Here is a 19890-nt window from a genome sequence, read left to right as displayed (position 1 = left end):
GTGAGATGCACCTGGGTGCAGTGCCGCAAGCAGTTTAATGACCTCTTAAGATCAGGAAGGGTGAGTACCGTGTTGGCATTGGTCACTCATCACAGCGGTTAGATAGGCACCCCACCCCCTAGCAATCCCCAACTCAGAATTTTGTTTTTGTATTCATTCATTCACGGGATGTGGCCTTCACTGGCTGGACCAGCATTTATTGCCCATCCCTAGTTGCCCCCGAGAGGATGGTGGTGAGCTGCCTTCTGCATCCGCTGCATGTGGTGCAGGTACACCCACAGTGCTGTTTGGGGGTAAGCTCCAGGATTTGGACCTATGCACAGTGGTGGAACGCCGAAACATTTCAAAGTCAGGATGCTGAGTGACTTGGAGGGGAACTTCCAGGTGGCGGTGCAGCCATCTTGTCCTTCTAGGTGGTAGTGCTCGTGGGTTTGGGAGGTCTTAGAGTGTGAGTGGCAAATATGATGGAGGCAGCATCTGGGCAAGGGGATGAGCCCTGGCTGCTTGGAATGAATGTATGGCAGCTCCAGGGTCACTGATCGGATGAGCCCTGCAAGGTTTCACTCAGGTGGGGGTAGCAAGGCTGCAATGGCAATGCAGGTACAGGGTGGACTAATCAATGCACCTCCTTCCTTTCAGAGGAAGACCGCACACAATAATGCTGAGTGGCTGCAGATTGGTGGAGGGCAGCCTCACCTTCTTATCATCACCAGATACAAGCAGAAGGCTCTCGAGCTGGAGAGGCGCCATGTGCCCAGGTCAACTGGCCGCAGTGAGGTTGGGGTGCCAGTGGGAGGTAAGAGTGCCGTGCACTGAGGTCACAATGTCTGTCAGTGCAAACATTCCACTGTTGACTGTATATTGATTTCAGCCTCCAATATGGGTGGCCCATTGATAATGGAAGGAGGAGCACATCCTGATCCGGGTGCCAAGCATGTACAGCAACAGTGTAACGACTTCAACCAATCAAATGTCCTTGTTCTTCCTTTTAGCCTCCTCTTCCTCTGCCTCCCTCACACTCAGGAGGCAGAGGGACCGCCACTGACCCCTGAAGGCCCAGAAGATATAAACACACCACGTCACACCCTCTCAGCCAGGCAGGCACCAGCGCAGATACCAGCACCTTGGTGGGGATAAGACTGTCGGCTAGTGTCTCGTTGCACAGTGGTGAGGGCACTTCACACTTGCTTGAGGTGCAGGTGGAGGTAGAGAGTGCCCAGGGTGCCGGCAGTCAGAGGAATGCTGGGGGCCAGGAACATGCTCAGTCGGTGGCTGATGATGTGCCTCTGGAGTTGTCCCAGAGGCAGCAGATGCTGGAAGTCCAGCAGGGTGTGCGGGAGGATCTGGCAGAGATACATGAGGGAATGCGTGCCATGGTCTCCGTGATGGAAGAGTCCATGCGGAGCATGAGCAATGCAATGATCCTCATGGCCAAGCGCAACGCCTCGTCCATGGATAGAGTGGCGACTCTCATGAGAGGCTCCTCCAGGACAACAATCAGGGCTTCCTGGGGATGCGCTTGGACCTGCAAGCCCTCTCACCAGCAATGACCTCAGGTGGTCAGTGTCAGCGTGGGAGATGGATTGGGCATCCAGTATCCCACCTAGGTGTCCACCCATCAATGGTGAGCAGAGAGGTCCGAAGCCGCCTCATGTTGGCACACGAGCTGCCTGTTGTCTCTGCGGGCTCCTCTTAGGGCACTCCAGATGAGGGCAGCGGCTCCTCTGCCCCTCTGCCACTGACCGTGGCATCTGATGAGGCTGCATCAACTGGGGAGATGCCAGCCATGGCACTGGCCACTCCCACCCAGTTGGGGCCAGCACAGGGTCCACAGGCCAGACGACGCCCGCTGAGGTCATCAAGGCCAACAGGACAGCAGAGTGAATAGGCTGTCTCCAATACCTGTGCCAGTGAGGGGGGAGCACCTAGTCATAGCACCCGCAAATGTAAACATAAATCATCTTAGGCACACCATGGGCTTATCACTGGTGGTTTTCTTTTGACCCCCATTTCAGTTGTTTTTCAGTAGGTGTGCTGCTCAATACCTTTTAATGGACTTTCATTTCCGTATGCCAGTATGCATTCATTAAATGTTTTGTTTCTCAACAAGCCTCTGGATGCTTCATTATTTCTGCAGGTGAAGGGGAATCCATGATGTTATGAGTGACTTATTTGTTATTGAGCTTTATTGACAAGGTACATAGTTAATGTTCCTAACCAGGCAAATGTTTCTCTCTGGTATCGAGTATGGAGCCTGCAGCCCTGGCATGTGTTGGAGGTTCATTTTTGGCAGGCTAGCTGAAGTATCGTTGGGTCAAAGCCTCCCGGATGTCCCTGCCACCCTGGAGTTACCCAGGTCAGCGTCTATCCCCTCAGCATTCTCCTGAGTGTGCTCATCCTCAGATTCACTACTGGACTCATCGTCTGCAGCCAGAACATCTGCATCTACATCTTCTTCATCCACTGGGTCCCTCCTTTCCAGCGCCAAATTGTGGAGAGAGCAGCATGCAGCCACTATCAGTGACACACGATCTAGGGAGTACTGGAGTGCACCCCCTGAACGGTCCAGGCATCGGAAGCGCATCTTGAGAAGACCGATGGCTCTCTCCACCACAGCCCTTGTGGAGGCGTGGCTCCTATTGTACCGCTGCTCAGCTTCTGTTCTTGGATGGCGGAGAGGCGTCATGAGGCACCTTTTGAGGGGGTAGCCCTTGTCACCCACCAGCCATCCATTCAGCCAGGCTGGAACACTGAAGAGCCTCGGCACCTGGGAGTGTCTGAGGATGTAGATGTCATGGGAGCTGCCAGGTTACCTTGCACAGAATTGCAGAATCTGCATCCTATTGTCACACACTATCTGCACGTTCATGGAATGGAAGCCCTTCCTGTTGACGAGGGCACCTATCACCCTCTGGCACCTTGATGGCTATATGTGTGCAGTCGATTGCACCCTGGACGTGGGGGAACCTAGCAATCGCTGCAAAGCCTCTGGCTTACTGCGCCTGGCTAGCCTCATCTGAGCGGTAGTGAATGAAGGTCAATGCATGCCTGAACTGAGAGTCTGTCACCAGCTTGACGCAACTGTGGACAACTGACTGGGAGACTGCACAAAGATCACCCACCGACCCCTGAAAAGAGCCGGAGGCATAGAACTTGAGGGCAACGCGACCTTCAGCGCCACTGGCATGGGGTGTCCACCCACACAGTTGCAGCTGATCTCAGGGCCGAGCATCTGACAAATGGAGGTCACTGTCTCCCTTGAGAGACGTAACATCCTTCAGCACTGCACCCCAGACATATTGAGGTAGCTGCATCGCCGCCTGTAAATCCTGGCAGCAGGATAGTGGCATCTTCCGCGGCCCCTTCCGCCTTGCACTTCCTGTTGGCCCTGCACCCCTTGTGCCTGGGCCTGTTCTCCCGAAGGTGGCTCCCCTGGAGGCTGAATATGGACTCCATAAGACCATAAGACATAGGAGCAGAAATTAGGCCATTCGGCCCATCGAGTCTGCTCCGCCATTCAATCATGGCTGATAAGTTTCTCAACCCCATTCTCCTGCTTTTTCCCCGTAACCTTCGATCCCCTCACCAATCAAGAACCTATCTATCTCGGTCTTAAATACACTCAATGACCTGGCCTCCACAGCCTTCTATGGCAATGAATTCCATAGATTCACCACTCTCTGGCTAAAGAAGTTTCTCCTCATCTCTTTTCTAAAAGGTCTTCCCTTTACTCTGAGGCTGTGCCCTCAGGTTCTAGTCTCTCCTACTAATGAAAACATCTTCCGCACGTCCACTCTATCCAGGCCTTTTAGTATTCTGTAAGTTTCAATCAGATCCCCCCTCATCCTTCTAAACTCCATCGAGTATAGACCCAGAGTCCTCAAACGTTCCTCGTATGTTAAGCCTTTCATTCCTGGGATCGTTCTCGTGAACCTGCTCTGGACCCTCTCCAGGGCTAGAACATCCTTCCTGAGATACGGGGCCCAAAATTGCTCACAATATTCTAAATGTGGTCTGACCAGAGCCTTATAAAGCCTCAGCAGCACATCCCTGCTTTTATATTCTAGTCCTCTCGAAATAAATGCCAACATTTCATTTGCCTTCCTAACTACCGACTCAACCTGCAAGTTAACCTTAAGAGAATCCTGGACCAGGACTCTCAAGTCCCTTTGCACTCCAGATTTCTGAATTCTCTCCCCATTTAGAAAATAGTCTATGCCTCTATTCTTCCTACCAAAGTGCATGACCTCACACTTCCCCACGTTGTATTCCATCTGCCACTTCTTTGCCCATTCTCCTAACCTTTCCAAATCCTTCTGCAGCCTCCCTGCCTCCTCAATACTACCGGTCCCTCCACTTATCTTTGTATCATCTGCAAACTTAGCCAGGATGCCCTCAGTTCCTTCATCTAGATCATTAATGTATAAAGTGAAAAGTTGTGGTCCCAACACTGACCCCTGCGGAACTCCACTAGTCACCGGCCGTCATCCTGAGAAGGACCCCCTTATCCCCACTCTCTGCCTCCTGCCAGACAGCCAACCTTCTATCCATGCTAGTACCTTGCCTCTAACACCATGGGCTCTTATCTTACTGAGCAGCCTTCTGTGTGGCACCTTGTCAAAGGCCGTCTGGAAATCCAAGTAGATAACATCCATTGGCTCTCCTTTGTCTAACCTACTCGTTACCTCCTCAAAGAATTCTAACAGATTTGTCAGGCATGACCTCACTTTGATGAAACCATGCTGACTTTGCCCTATTTTACCATGCACTTCCAAGTATTCTGAAATCTCATTCTTAATAATGGACTCTAAAATCTTACCAACGACCGAGGTCAGGCTAATCGGCCTGTAATTTCCCATCTTTTGCCTCACTCCCTTCTTAAACAAGGGGGTTACATTAGCGATTTTCCAGTCCTCTGGGACCCTCCCTGACTCCAGTGATTCCTGAAAGATCACCACTAACGCCTCCACTATCTCTTCAGCTATCTCCTTCAGAATTTTGGGGTGTAATCCATCTGGTCCAGGTGATTTATGCACCTTCAGACCTTTCAGTTTTCCTAGCACCTTCTCCTTGGTAATGGCCACCATACTCACCTCTGCCCCCCGACTCTCTTGAACTTTGGGGATGTTACTCGTGTCTTCCACCGTGAAGACTGACGCAAAGTACCTATTCAGTTCCTCCACCATTTCTTTGTTCCCCACTACTACCTCTCCAGCGTCATTTTCCAGCGGCCCAATGTCTACTTTTGCCTCTCTCTTACCCTTTATATATCTAAAAAAACTCTTGCAATCTTCTTTTATATTACTGGCTAGTTTACCCTCATATTTAATCTTCTCCCTCCTTATTTCTTTTTTAGTTGTCCTCTGTTGGTCTTTGTAGGCTTCCCAATCCCCTGGTTTCCCACTGCTCTTCCCACTGACTTCTGGCCTCCGCCCCCTTCTGGCCCTCTCTTCCTCCTCAGAGGAGGTGACTCCAGTGGAGAGCACAACTCCCATTCCCAGGGTAAGGGAAGGCTGCCTGAAACATGCAAGGCCCCAAGATTTATGTTTCCTCCAGAGTCCTGAACTGAAGCCTTTTTTTTTGTCAAAGCAGCTCTGAAGAGAATTGAAGTTGTCCTGTTCACACAAGCAAGTAGCAGTAAGTTTAAAAAGTAAAGTACTAACAACTTGCATTAGTGAGCCCACTCGCCCCTCTTATCCTGCCCGTGGATGAGGTTTTTAAAAATGTGGCCTACCTGTCTGCCCGTAGCGCCCATGTGACGCACTGAGAATCGAACGGGCTGCAAAAAATCGCTGTCAACTGCCTCAAGGGCCTTAACTGGCCTGTTAATTAATGGCGGGCATGCCTCTGATGTCATAGCGTCTGCCCTCCAAAATATTGCGATGGCGAGCAATGACGTCAGGACACAAGCCCAACGTCATCACGCGTCATTTTACATGTCGGCGTGTTGGGCCCGCCCCCGCACGCCAGCAGCAAAATTCTGCCCCCAGAATTGACGAGGAATCCAAGACACAGGCGAGTGAAGATGGGATGGGGGATCATGGACTCGGGGTTGCGGAAAAGCGGGGAGGTGGGGGTCGGAAGCAAAGGTAGAGGATGTCTCTTATTAGGCTTCCTCCCTTCTGATGCTGGGTCCCTCAATCAGGCACTGAGTGCCTTTGAACAAGGACCCCCGCCACCACCACCCCACCCCCCCCCCCCCCCCCCCACCCCGCCACCCCCCACCCACCCCACCCTCCGACCCTCAAGTAAAGTCAACAGCATTTGCTTCTCATGCTTCAATACCACCGGTGGTGGGATGAGGCCCTTGAGTGAGCATTAATTGCCCACTTAGGGGTCTCAATTGAGAGACGAGAAGGGCATCCATGAACCTTCCTGTCCCGCACTTAATCGGGACAGAAGCAGGAAGGCGGCAGGGTCCCCATCTGGCACCCCAACACCTGTTTAAATGCCCACTGCCACCAAACTCCCCTCAGGGAGGACATCAAATTCTACCCATTCTGTGTTGTGTTTGCTAACCCATCATACATCATACTTATTGAAGTTTACATGGCTTCTTGGGAAATGACTGTAATATTAGCATGGTTTTTTTTTTAATAGACTAAGAGATTTTCAGTGATACAAATTTAATGTTGCATATGTTATTCAAAGCCATCTGTCACATCTTTGTAAGAGATCGTAATTGTATATGTTTCACACCATTCACATATGTGCAATCTTGCACTGAACTCTGTGCCAAGAATGTGGAAACGAGCAGGGCAAAAGCACTTAGAAGAGTGCTGTGCCTACTGCAAAGTGGAAGTAAAATGCATTGGGGGTGTTGGAAAAGGAGAGGAGAGGGATTTAAATACATGAGGACAAAAGGAAAGTCAAAGATGGAAAAGTGCCATCCAGAAACTCATCCTTCTAGAACCTCAGCTTTCCCAGCTACATCTGAATGCTTCCAATATTTTTGCCTCCACTAATTGCACTATAATCCAGAAATAATGCAAAGAAAATCTACTGGAAATTGGATATTCCCTATTTTATCAGCCAAAAAATTGTCAGTCGCCAATGGCAAGCACACCATGTGATGTGCTATTGAGTTCACGTCTGTAGAAGCTTACCCCAGCATGTACCACTGCTTTCACAGGGGGATAAAGAAACAGGGAGAAAACTGATTGGGGAAGAGGACAGGAAAAGCGCTCAACTGGAAATTCCTCACCTCGGGACAGACATATTCTTATTAACATCAACACACCCCACCCTTGGGCAGCTTTATCGAGCTGAGTTTGAATCAGTATCTCAGTGATCCTCTAGATTCTGATCTTTTTGGAGTCAGGGCCTGAATGTTTTTATAACTGATGAATATCAATTATGCCTGCAAATATTAGAAACAGTTTCAGAGGTATTATAATTACCAACAAATTCAGTACCTTAGAATTTATTATAATCAGTTTTTGGCGGCTACTTACATTATTCTACAAACATCTGCTGACCATTTGGATGAGCAAATGTGTGGTTGTCACAACAGCTCTCCCTTGTGGTGTTAGTGACACATTGATGATCGCTCAAATATATTCTATATCACCGAATGGTCGTGTGCAGCACATTTCAGTCAACGCTAGCAGAAAGAATTAAGTTATAACATTGGCGGTAGGATGGGTGAAGGGTTATTGAGTTAGGAATTGGTGTGTGTTGCATCCATTTTCTGGACATAAGACAGGAACGTTGTGACAAATTTAGCAGCGGGACAGCCCATGTCTAATCTGCACGTGCATTCGGGGACACTGCTAAATTCAAGCCCTGTTTTTTCAGGAAGTCTAAAACATGCTTTAGGCTTCTTGCACTTGTTAATATGCCTTTGGGAAACGTATTTCCTATGCTGAGAAGGCCCTGCTCAGGATTCTTCAGTAGATGCTGAAGACCACCCAACTCCCCCACAACCCCCTTGCCACCGCCCACTCCAAGACTGCTCCGGGGTCACCTTCGGGTGACTGATGGCGAGACAAACGGCCCGACATTTGTCATCTTCAATGCTTGTGGAGGCATGTCAGGTGCTTGGTAGAGCACGCATACAATGTTTATGAGGCCTGAGGCCCAAATTTGAATAGGCCTCAAGTCTCCTTGGCTGAGGCATGCACTCCTTGTGCATCTTGGAGTCCGGGCCTAAAAAAAGGGTCCAGATGAATTTCAACCACATTATGTCACAAGCTTCCTTTTACCACAGAGTTATGCTTAAGTTGTACCTGATACATAAGAGGAATGCATTCATATCGTGCTTTTTTTCTTGTTGTAGACTCTTACCATAACTCCAGCCAATCTCATCATTACTGTACGCAACAAATATATTTTTGTGCCATTGGACATGAACAAGTAAATACTAATCATAAATGATCGTTTTAAAAGTTCCAGCAAAATATCTCAGCTTCTTGAAAATGGCCTTGGCAAAATTGCCCGATTCCCAATATTAGAGTAGGTATGTTGGGTAAATTATACAAGAAGTTTAATTCTCAACATCAGCAAAAAATAATTTCCCTTCTTATAAAAAGGCTAAATTTAAAGAGAAAATTTCTTGTAGTGTGAGACAATTTCCAGACATTTATGACTTGGATAATTCTACGGTAAATGCAAATGTTTATGAAAGATCTGTTACAGATAAGGCTTACTGAGTCTACTTAATCAAACACTTGTGGTCTGCTTACAAAAAAACTACAAAATGGCTTTGATCAGCAGTAATATTATAGTTTATGCTAACATTGCAAAGAGGCAGCCAAAAGAAAATCAGGCCAAAAGTGTGGCAGCAGTCTGCAATGAAATCGAAACTTAGTGCAAGGACTGGACAGAAAGCACATTCTATTCTTCAGCAACTCTACATTAATGCCAGATCCACTTAACAGTGTAAACACAGTTCTAATCCCCGCTGATGCCACACCCTCCACAATTGTTATTTGTATTTTAAGGAATGAATAAATTAAGAATCGTTATGTGCACTTTCAAAAAAACCTCACATGGAACTGATAAATTCATTCAAAAAAGCCCCCCAAATCGCACCCTCGTAAAGTAGGGAAAGTTCCTACTATACTCAGAGACTTGCCAATCTTACTCAACTAATTCATGGGAATGGTCCAACAATGGCTTTTTACTAGCTGTACTTAAAAGGCTTTGGCATGTGGGTGGAGCTACAGTTCACTCTTATTACAGGAGAATCCTAGAAACAAAACGGATTGTGCGCACAAGGATGCAGTGAACATCTACCAACCCTGTTGAGCATATAGCTTGAAAAGCTAATAACAGAGATCTGAATGCATGGTAACAGACATAATGGGCTGGATTTTCACAGAGTCGGGAAGACTTTGTGGACCTTCAAAAAATGGCGGGCGACACTTGGATGTGAAACTCACACCCCCATTTCCAACAGATCCAGTTTTTGCTGGCGGGGGAACAGGGCAAGCATGAATCAAGCAGGCAGGAAACCCAAACTCAGGAAGGCCATTTGAACTTGGCGCTGAGTTCAAACAGACCCCATTTTGGCTGTTTCAAGGGCCTTAGCCTGCATTGTGGGAGTCACAAATTTATGCAGTAGATGTAAATGCTCTTGAAGGACAGGTAAAGTCTGTTTAACTATCATGATTTGAAGTTTTTTAAATCCCCTGCTCTTAAAATTTTAAAATAAAACAGGCTTAAGCAGTCAGAAAGAGTTTTAAAAAAAACACTGTTTGGACTGCTTTGATTGAGGCCATGAGAAAAAAATATGACTACCTGCTCCACAGTTTCAATAGAGTTCTTTGATAACATTTCCCAAGGGCTGTTATTATGTCATCATGAAGCTTGGCTGAGTTTCAAAAGCTACAGTTATCTCAGCAGAGGTTTCTGAATTCACAGTTTGATTGACAGGTTAAAGAGGCTATTAAAGGATTAGCTGTCTTTGGTGTGGCTACTGAATAGAAGTGTGTGATTGTATTTTTTATAAAAGATTAACCACTTGAGAATATTAAAAAGCTCTGAATGGGTTTCACAAATGGGAGTTTTTTTCACTATCATGTGTGTATGAGTGAAAGTTGCATTAGATTGTTGGCAGCGTATTTATTTAAATTTCCACATGGTTCTTGAAGTCTTCCCATGGTGGATACTGGGTGACTGGCTATGGAGGTGGCAGGGGTGTGTGAGGGCATGGTGCTGGAGGCAGGGGTGTGAGGAATGTGGGCTAGAAGGCCTAATAGCTTCAAAATCAACTGAAATGAAGTCCCAGAGAACTGAGGTGGGCCTTTTAACCAGCCCGCCTCGCACTCACCCACCTCCACGGCCACCTATGATCTGCTTCCAGGGTTGGTGGGCCCGACTCTATCCGTCCCTGCATCCTGAAGCAAAAACTGGGCCTAACAGGGCCCTTTAAACTGAGGTGGGTCTGCCAAGTCAGGCAATTTCCTGATTCAAGCTACCCGCCTCAGTGGCGAAAATCTATCCCATAATGTTGACCCTGACAATGAGTGTGTATTTTCAACCCGTTTGTTCATAGATTCTCATTCAGCATAATGACATACATTAGCAGCTTGCAGCCTTCTCTGTAAACTGATTGTCTCTCCTCTTTTCTTCAATGGAAAAGCAACTGCAACTCCATATGTTCCCACACCAGTGTTGTTAGGATCGGGAATGCAGCAGTTTTCAATGTTCCCCAATTGCGCTGCTGCCATACATCAGTGAGCTATTCTACTTCACCGCTATGCCAGCCTGTAAATTGGGATTTTAAGTGATAGTTGAAAACAACCAGGATTTCTGGGGCAGAACTTTAAATAATGGCTGCACCTAAAAGTCAAACACATTACAAAGCAACTTATTAACACAATCACCAAAATAAATTTTCTTCCTATTTCTGAGAGTGAATAATTATTCTTCCAGGGTAAAACAAAAGCAATAGTTTTGCACCCTTACCTTTCCATGAATAAAGAGAGTCTGAGACTCCTTTGCTGTTTTGCTTTAAAATTACAGTCTTTCTCTCCTAATTGGTAAATTGCTTAACTCATTCCATTTTGTTTTTGTTTCTGACTACTTAGAGATATTCCATGTGCCTCAGTGAAACTTTATGGCCAGAATTTGCGGGTCGGTGAGCAGGGACGGGCCCCGCTTGCCGACGCGTAAAATGACGCGCGGTGACGTCGGGCGTGCATCCCGACGTCACCGTGCGTCGTTCTGATCCTCAGTTCGGCGGGCGCGCTGCGGAGTTGGCTCCACGCCCTCCAAACTGTCAACGGCCTATTAAGGTCATTTAAAAACTAATTAAAGTTATTAACTGAGCTGCCCGTCCAACCTTAAGGTTGGCGGGCAGGCGAAGGGCCCAGGCGGCCTTCGCATTTATCATGAAGCCTCATCCACGGGCGGGATGAGGTTTCATGAAGGGTGTATAAATTAAGTAAATTTTTAAATTAAAGTTCATTGACATGTCCCAGCTCATGTGACACTGTCACATGAGGGGGCATGTCTTAAAAAAAATTTTTATTAAAATTTTAAAGATTAAAAAATCACACAGCAGCTCTGTGCCTCAGGGAGATTTCTGTGCTCTTTCGTGCGCATGTGTGAAAGAGCGCACTCCCAACTAAGCCTACTCCCCCAGCCCGCACAGGGAGCACTCAGCGCTTCCAGGTGTGCGTCATGCTGGGCGGGCCTTAAATGGCCCACCCACGCAAAATGGCGGCGCGCAGCCGATCATGGGCGGCGACCAGCTGCGCGCCTGCCCGCACCCACGCCCGCTCAACCCCCACCCCCAATGTGGAGAAAATTTTCCCCTATTAGAACGCGTTGGAAAACACTGCTAATTTATGCTTGAACTGCATTGCAGCTCCATGCACTACAATCCTGAAAAATGGCTAAAATACAACAACCATATTTATTTCCATTCATTAGTGTGAACAGAAAGGTTGATGTCAAGATAACGCAGTGAACACCATTTTATGTTCACATCTACATTTTGCTATAGTTAGCAAACACAATAAAGTATAATTCTGTGCTCCTTGCAACATTGGGGAATGGCACTGAATTTATAACTTTAACTATCAGGGGAGAAGCAAGTTCATTCTGTAAAGAGCTGGAAATGCACTTCAACATGAATTTTTCAGATGGTTACAACTTCACTGTTCTTTGAGCAGAAGATACTTTAAGGCCATCAGAATAAGACTTTTATTTCACTTGTGAGTTGACCCGATAACTCATGATTAATGAAAAGGCAAGTAAGTTCTTGTTAGTGACAGGAGATGTATATAGGCTCCATATTTCTTAGTCACATGATCCACTATTATTAATTGTGACAGAGTGGGACTTCTGCCAACCCCAATCAGTCTGATACTCACCCAGTCAGAATCCCAGGGTTAAATGTTGCTCGATAGTCCAAAGGCACATAGAAACATAGAAAGATTATGGCACAGATTATTCGGCCCATCATGTTTGTGCCAGCTGAAAAAGGGCTATCCAGTCTAATCTCACCTTCTAGCTCTTGGTGCGTAGCCCTGTGGGTGATGGCATCTCAAGTGCTTTTCCAAGAGCTTTATAAATGCATTGAGGGTGGCTGCCCTGGACGCCCTTTCAGTCATTGAGGTCCTGACACCCACCACCCTCTAGGCGAAAAGCTCCCCTCTACTCCTTTCACCAATTAATTTAAACCTAAGTAGTTATCGACTCCTCTACTAATGGAAATAGGGCCTTCCTATCCTATCTATCTAGGCCCCTCTTAATTTTGTACATCTCAATTAAAACTCCCCTTGCATGACCTGCAAAATTGCCTAATTACCTGGGGTGGGGTAGAAAATTCATCAGCGCAGTTGCAGGGGAAGGTATAATAGCGGCAGAAGGGCTACACTTAAAGCTAGACTCCTTTTAAAGCACATCAGCAGATAGTAATTTGAAACCTTGGACCAAAAAGAAATAAGAAAAGAGCTTGAGAGTTCTCGGCGAGTGATGTAAATATTATTCTAACTGAAATTAGATGGGGATTGAAATAATGGCTGTGAGTGTCAAGAGACCAATCAATATAGCAGTCAGGACCTCATGGAAAGATGTGGCAAGGGTATTAAGTGGCAACTTGCTAATCTGCAGGACCCTTCTCCAATGCAGGGTAATGTTAATAACCTCACAAAGTCTGCAAGCTGACCCTAATGTATATTTTATTAATTTCAGAAGCTAAGTCTATATTTATCAAAATGCTTTTGTAAATCTAAGGCTAGCACCCATTGCACTAAATGATCTGTAGTGATACCTACACATGAAAGGTTCAATTCTGCACTGCTGAAGCCCTATGGAATTTCCATGAACAAAACGGGCAGAATTTTCAAGGTGGCGTGCAGGCCCTCACCAAGACGAGGGGGATCAGGCCAACTGCCTGGAGATGGCCTCCTGACGGCAGGTTGGGGCAGGGGGGTGGTGAGTGGTGACCAGCACTGCAGGCAGGCTTTGAGGTCCTTCCCACCTGCTGATCTCAGCTGCAACCTCTGTGGAGGGCTTGGCTACTGAGGGCATTTTGTAAATTTAAAAGTTTAAAAAGTTGGAGAGGGAGCGCCTCAAAATGGAGGCTGCATCTCTTTCTGAGCCAGAGGTCTCCTATTGACCCTCCAGCTTCCAAAGCCCGCCCACCATCCTTAATTGGACAGTGATTCTGTGAGCCCTCCCTCTGGCCACTAATTGGCCAATTCAGGAAAAATCACAACCGGGTGACCGTTTCCCAGTGTTGCGTTGTGATCCCATTTAACCCCAGTGTTGGAGTTCCGACCTAAAACCCCAAATCCTGCCCCTCATTTTATTTTTCACTCTTCATAAGTCTATGGACAAATGTTACAAGACATGAAGAAACCAGTGCTACAACTTTCAACAGCTGGTGCTACCAGCAGAAACAGGCCAACTCCATCACAAACCCTTTTACTGCACTAACCCAATCAGAATAGGTTAGCTCATTACAATTGGTCTTAATGAGTAACTGACATAGGGTGATTCGCAACTCAAGGCACAAAAATGAGGTATTTTCTGATGGAGAATGATGCATCCAAGTGGGTGCTTAGGAGATGCCAGTCTTGGGCTGATGTATATTCAAACGATGATCCGAAATCCTGTCATGGAAAGACAAGTACATCCTAAGTTTTGAAACCAAATGGAGGCCCTGCAAGCCACTCTCAAAATGGCTGGTAGATGGCAGGATTTCTCAGGTGTCCAACGTCTTCCATTGTGGCACTATCACAGAGAGATTTTCTGTAATACGGAGCATCCTGGAGCAAGTGACAGCTCCAGGAACTTCTACATGCACTCCACAGAACATAGAAGCCTTCTGGTCCATGACATAGTGCAAATATTGAGGTACGATCTCTTGGGGCTATCTGTAGGGGCTTGTGCTAGATAGCTTGTGGTACTGCCTTACATGTTACTTCCTGGATTGTCTACTGTCCATTCTCTTCTTTCTCCTCCAATAAATACATCATAAAGGTGGGAATTTCCATATGAAAAACGATTTGCAGTCTTCCCTTTACCTTAGGAAAGTTCTTCAAGCAAGAAATAATCTGAAAGGAGGCTTCCAAATGAAGCTACAATCCTCCAAAATAAGGAGCAACTCTTTTGACAAAAGACCAATCCAAAATAATGAGTCTCTACCTAACAGCAATATAACAAAAATTTACCTTTAAGATCCCAGCATCAGGGTTAGGTCTATTTTATAGTAGCAGGAGTTGGTACAATGGATCATGGAATGTAAATAGTACAATTCAGTTATAAGGAAAGAAAGAACTTCCATTTATATAGCACCTTCCAGTACCTCGGGATGTTCCAAAATCCTACACAGCAAATAAAGTACCTTTGGAGCATAGGTACACATAACTGTTAATTTTCACACAGCAAGGTTCTCCAAAAAGAAATGAGCTAAATGTCCACATAATCTGTCTTTTTTTGTTTTAATGATGTTGGCTGAGGGTTAAATATTGGCCAGGCTGCCATCCTGGTCTAAACCATTCATTTGCACAAGTTATGTCTTAGCAAGGACGAGCACATCTTGTACCCTCCCTCACTTCCATTGGAAATTTAGGGCACAACTCAAAGACAGTGTGAAATTGATGTATCCCCTCCAAGTTCCAAATGGATGAATGGCAACGCAAGATTAGGTTTAGTTATTGTGTGGCATAAACTTCAAAAAGCCGCAATAATTAGTATGTCATATGATGTAATCTTCATAAATTATTCTATATGGATTAGGTCACCTCTAAGTATAAAGGCATTATTCAGTGAAAATTCATTACCTATATCATATATATACATTTGCAGAGATGAATCCCTTGGACAAACTTTGTTGTAACTTTTGCCCAAAGAAAATTTTGGAATCATCGACCTTAAAGTTTGATCACCATCTCAATAACTTTCTAGGTCTATTCATCTGTATGACTCCTGAAATAGGGTCCCTGGAAACTTTTTGGACATAACTTTGTACTTTTAACTTTGTAGATGTTCGCAATCAGTTTTGCTGTTCATAGTTCAACTAAGAATCAACAAGTCCAACTGGATTTTTAAAAAATTCATTCATGGGGTGTGGGCTTTGCTGGCTGGGCCAACATTTATTGCCTATCCCTAGTTGCCCTTGAGAAGGTGGTGGTGAGCTGCCTTCTTGAATCGCTGCAGTCCCTGTTGAATGGTTGGATTTTGGTTCTGACAGCGTGACCTGGAGACACAAATCTAAATGATCTGGCAGGTTCTGTTTCAGTGACTTCTGGCAAATAGTAAAGCAAGCAACAAGTTGAAAAAAAAAAGAGATATAAATGCATCTATTAAACCAATGCAAAACACAAATCTACTGGGGAAAATGTTTCAGCTGCTACATTGATCAGATGCTTCACAAACCAAAATCAGCCCGATCGGCTTTTGTGAAAGCTATTTAACATTCATGACAAATGAAGGAACTGTGTTGTACTTATTAAAATGTAGACTTCTGCGCTGTAGGTGTCTCCTCTGAACATAATTGGAACTCGAGGTGACAAATCACTATAAGTGAAGTAAAAAGCAGACTCAGCTTTATGTTTATGACCTCAATCTTCTTTGCTGAAAATGAAACCAGTGTAAAATAATAATATTTGGTGTTGTTTCTGCCGTTTAGATGCTTGCATAATTTTTGAACTAAAAATCTTAATGTTTTCCATTCATTCAGTGGGGTCCTGCTAGACCTGACAAAACATAGCTGAAAAAAAATTACTTTTTGCCCTATAGGATTCTCTGATATTTGCTCCAATAAGGTACTTGATCCATTGGATGTTTGAATAAAACATCCAACAGGGTATTTCCTATGCTTTTGGTGACAAGACCTGGACTGCAATGCTAATAAGAACAGGATTGAGTTTTCTGCATACCTATTAACATTTTTTCTACAATATGAATTGCTGTAACTTGAATTTTCACAGCTGAAGCTGACACAGTCTGAATTTTTCAAAAATGTAGCTGCAGCATGACACTAGGGATCACCAACAATACAACAATCTGCAGACAAGCCTAAACTGCTTGACCCAAAAATCAAAAGAAAAGGCAACATGGCAGAACTAAAAATGTATCCTTAGCTCTCCTCCTTTACTTCACGAGGTTGAACCTTAAGAATAGGAACACAAAAGTCTTTTCTCTCGTAATGTTGGTTGCAAATTATTAATATGGGTCTGTATTTATGTCATTGCTACAATGCCTCCAGATGCATCTAATTCTTATACTGTCCCATTCCACTTGAAATAGTGTACATAATTCATTACACTTTCTCCAAACTCAAATGGAATGACTCCATTTTGAAATAGATAGCGTACATACAGAGACCATAGAAATGCCACAAATGACACAATCATTAGCTTGTGAGCTACACATGTGCAGTTATTTCAGAGTTTTAAATCACAAGCTTGCAAGTTTTAGGGACACAAACTGATATGGATAGTAGGGTTACCCAACTTTCTCATATACTGCCATATGTGATTGAAGAAGTAACTTAACAGAAACCATTTTCGATTGACCTAATCATTTTACCTTCAAAGGCATCATTATAAAATTCATCCTGTTGTGACTAGCTTCCCCTGTCCTTTCACTATGCTCTTCCAATTTTTTTTCCTTTTAGAATTTATATACATTTCACTTTATAAAATTACGATGGTTTCTGTTTCCATATCCTATGTCCTCAGAACCCTCCGTGTAAAATAAATCCCCTGATCCTTTCCTTTTGTTCTTTTGCTGATGATATTTAATTTGAACCTGGTTACCGACTCATTAATCATAGAAATAGGTTTACTCTTATTAGTTTATCAAAAGTCTCAGTACATAATTTTGAATGCCCTCCCTCAAATACCCTTTGACCCTTTTCTGTCCTGATGAAAATATCTTAGTTTCTTTTGCCTTTCCTCATAAGTAGAGCATTGCTTCCCTGGTTAGATCTTGTTGGAACTCTTCTGCACCCTTCTCCATGACCTGGACATTCTTTCTGAAGCTGCACAGCCAGCATGACAAAAGTATGGCCCTCTAATTCTCAAAGGACAATACAAGCAGGGAGAAGGAATAAAAATAGCTCAGAATGGTGAGCTCCCAAAGGGTTGGATGTTTTAAGATCAGAAACGCAGCTCAAACATTTCGTTAGCTAATAGTAGATTAGAAAGCAAAGCAAAAATGAATTATATGAGTAAATCAAGGATTATTCCCAAAGAGAAACTTGTCCCCTCAATCAGGTTATGCAAAGTATGACAGTGGTTTGTCCAATAAATTACTGCCTTGAAAACAGTTCATCTGGATGAAGCATGTGGGAGATCAAATCCACAAGATCTACATTGTTTTCTCCAGAAAAGAGAATTTGGATATGTTTTTGCATTACTGACCTTTTGGTCCTCGAGCTCCAGGCAAGCCTCGTGCAGCAGGGGCGCCTCGGAGTTTAAACGTATCTTCAGGTCCTCCTTTTAGCGTCAGGTGTCCATGGTTTGTCAACAGAGAGCTGACCGGCTCTGCAGCTGCCAATAAAGCCACCTATAGCACAAGAACAAAGGGTTGAAGGATGTTTAGTGATCTTTAAGCACAAGCATGGTGTTTCCAAATACTAGTTGTAAAATTCTACCATGGGGAGAGCTTAAAAGGGGAACCAGAATTGGACTAAATGTAAGGGCTTGTAATACACGTATATATAGACCATTAATCTTAATCTTTTGATCTAGGAACAAAAATTAAGACAGGGCAAATGGGAGTTGAATCTCTTACTGTTGACATACATGAAATAAAAAATGTGAAATGAAAAATTAGCCAAACATCCCAAGATGAAGCATAGAGAAACAGCTGAACATGTTTGGACCAGCAATTTTCTTGAACTTTCTAATCCCACTCTCCGCCCCACTTCCGATACCTTTCTGAACATTCATCTTTTTCAAGCCACTGTATAAACCCTTTCAAAATAATTTATGGACTCTGCATTTATAAATTATTCATGGTAGAGAATTCCACATTCCAACCACCCTGTGCAAATTTGTTTTTCTCACCTGAGCCCACTCAATCTGACACCTTGAGCTTTATAATCTACAAATGTGTTTCTTTAATCTACCTGGTCAGGCATCTCGCATAATCATGTCATGACAGGATCAGTCATCTCACCAACACCACATCCAAATAGTTATTCTTCATATGTTGAACTCCACTGGTGTCTGTCAGAATAATGTCTGTGACCACTGATTGAACACCACAGCTGAGCTTATTCACGCCCTCACTTTCCATCTGTACCAGAATCTTGCACTTTGCAACAGTCTCACGAGGCCCGGATAAAGAGCAAGAAACCTGGTGGACTTTTTCTTTCCCTACCTAGGATGAGTGAGGCCTCGACTTTGCTGGACTAGGGGAAGACAAATTGAGCTTTTTGATTTGGCATAAAACACAGGAAAGTGGGTTATTTGACCTAGCCTCAGCAGAAGTATATAACTTCTCAGAAATGAAAGAAAACTTCTTCAAAAATGAAAGAAAATGATTATTTAACATGGTGTACATTCCTTTGAGATTTAGGTGTTAAAAGAAGCCAAGGAACATCTGGAGAATAATGGTCAAACATGTCATTCTATTTGAGCCCACACTGTGATTGGAAGTCAACCGGGACTGAAATTGACCAAACTGTCCTTTGCAGATCAAAAATGACCAATAATGGAAAATAATTAGATCCTCCAAATCCAGTCACAACTCACATTTAGAAGTAATATTCCTCTAGACTTTTGTAGGAGTACAAGCGAGAAACGTTGTCTACATAAAAGCAAAAAACTGCGGATGCTGGAAATCCAAAACAAAAATAAAAATACCTGGAAAAACTCAGCAGGTCTGACAGCATCTGTGGAGAGGAACACAGTTAACATTTCGAGTCCGTATGACTCTTCAATAGAACTAAGGAAAAATAGAAGAGAGGTGAAATATAAGCTGGTTTAAGGTGGGGGGTGGGACAAGTAGAGCTGGATAGAAGGCCAGCGATAGGTGGAGATTGCCAAAAGATGTCACCTCTTTGTCCTTTTGTCTATGACATCTTTTGGCAATCTCCACCTATCACTGGCCCTCTATCCAGCTCTACTTGTCCCACCCCCCATTAAACCAGCTTATATTTCACCTCTCTTCTATTTTTCCTTAGTTCTGTTAAAGAGTCATACGGGCTCAAAACGTTAACTGTGCTCCTCTCCGCAGATGCTGCCAGACCTGCTGAGTTTTTCCAGGTATTTTTATTAACGTTGTCTACATCCTTGATGATTCTTGGTATCTTAAAGGCCATTGCTCGTCACCCTGTAATGTGCCGACATTAATTCACTTGCCTACAACAATACAGGAGTTATCGCCTGCATCCTCGGCAGTTAAAAAATGAAGCAATTAATACAAAATATTGCCCCAGGCTTTTCTTAAGCAAGTTTCAAAATTCATTTGAAAGAA

The 19890-nt window shown here is 44.5% G+C and overlaps 1 protein-coding gene across 1 annotated transcript in view; it reads right to left on the bottom strand.

Moving 5' to 3' along the window:
- The window catches only part of emid1 (EMI domain containing 1), a 386658-nt gene that overhangs the window by 109245 nt on the left and 257523 nt on the right, over positions 1–19890 (bottom strand). The window contains exon 6 of the mRNA XM_078554249.1: positions 17829–17973. Coding sequence (XP_078410375.1) covers positions 17829–17973 — 145 coding nt within the window. The remainder of the gene's footprint in view (positions 1–17828; positions 17974–19890) is intronic.

Source organism: Cetorhinus maximus, chromosome 12 (assembly GCF_964194155.1).
Source record: "Cetorhinus maximus chromosome 12, sCetMax3.hap1.1, whole genome shotgun sequence".
Lineage (NCBI taxonomy): Eukaryota > Metazoa > Chordata > Chondrichthyes > Lamniformes > Cetorhinidae > Cetorhinus > Cetorhinus maximus.
Note: the sequence above shows the minus strand (reverse complement) of the source record. Positions and strands in the feature narration are given on the sequence as shown.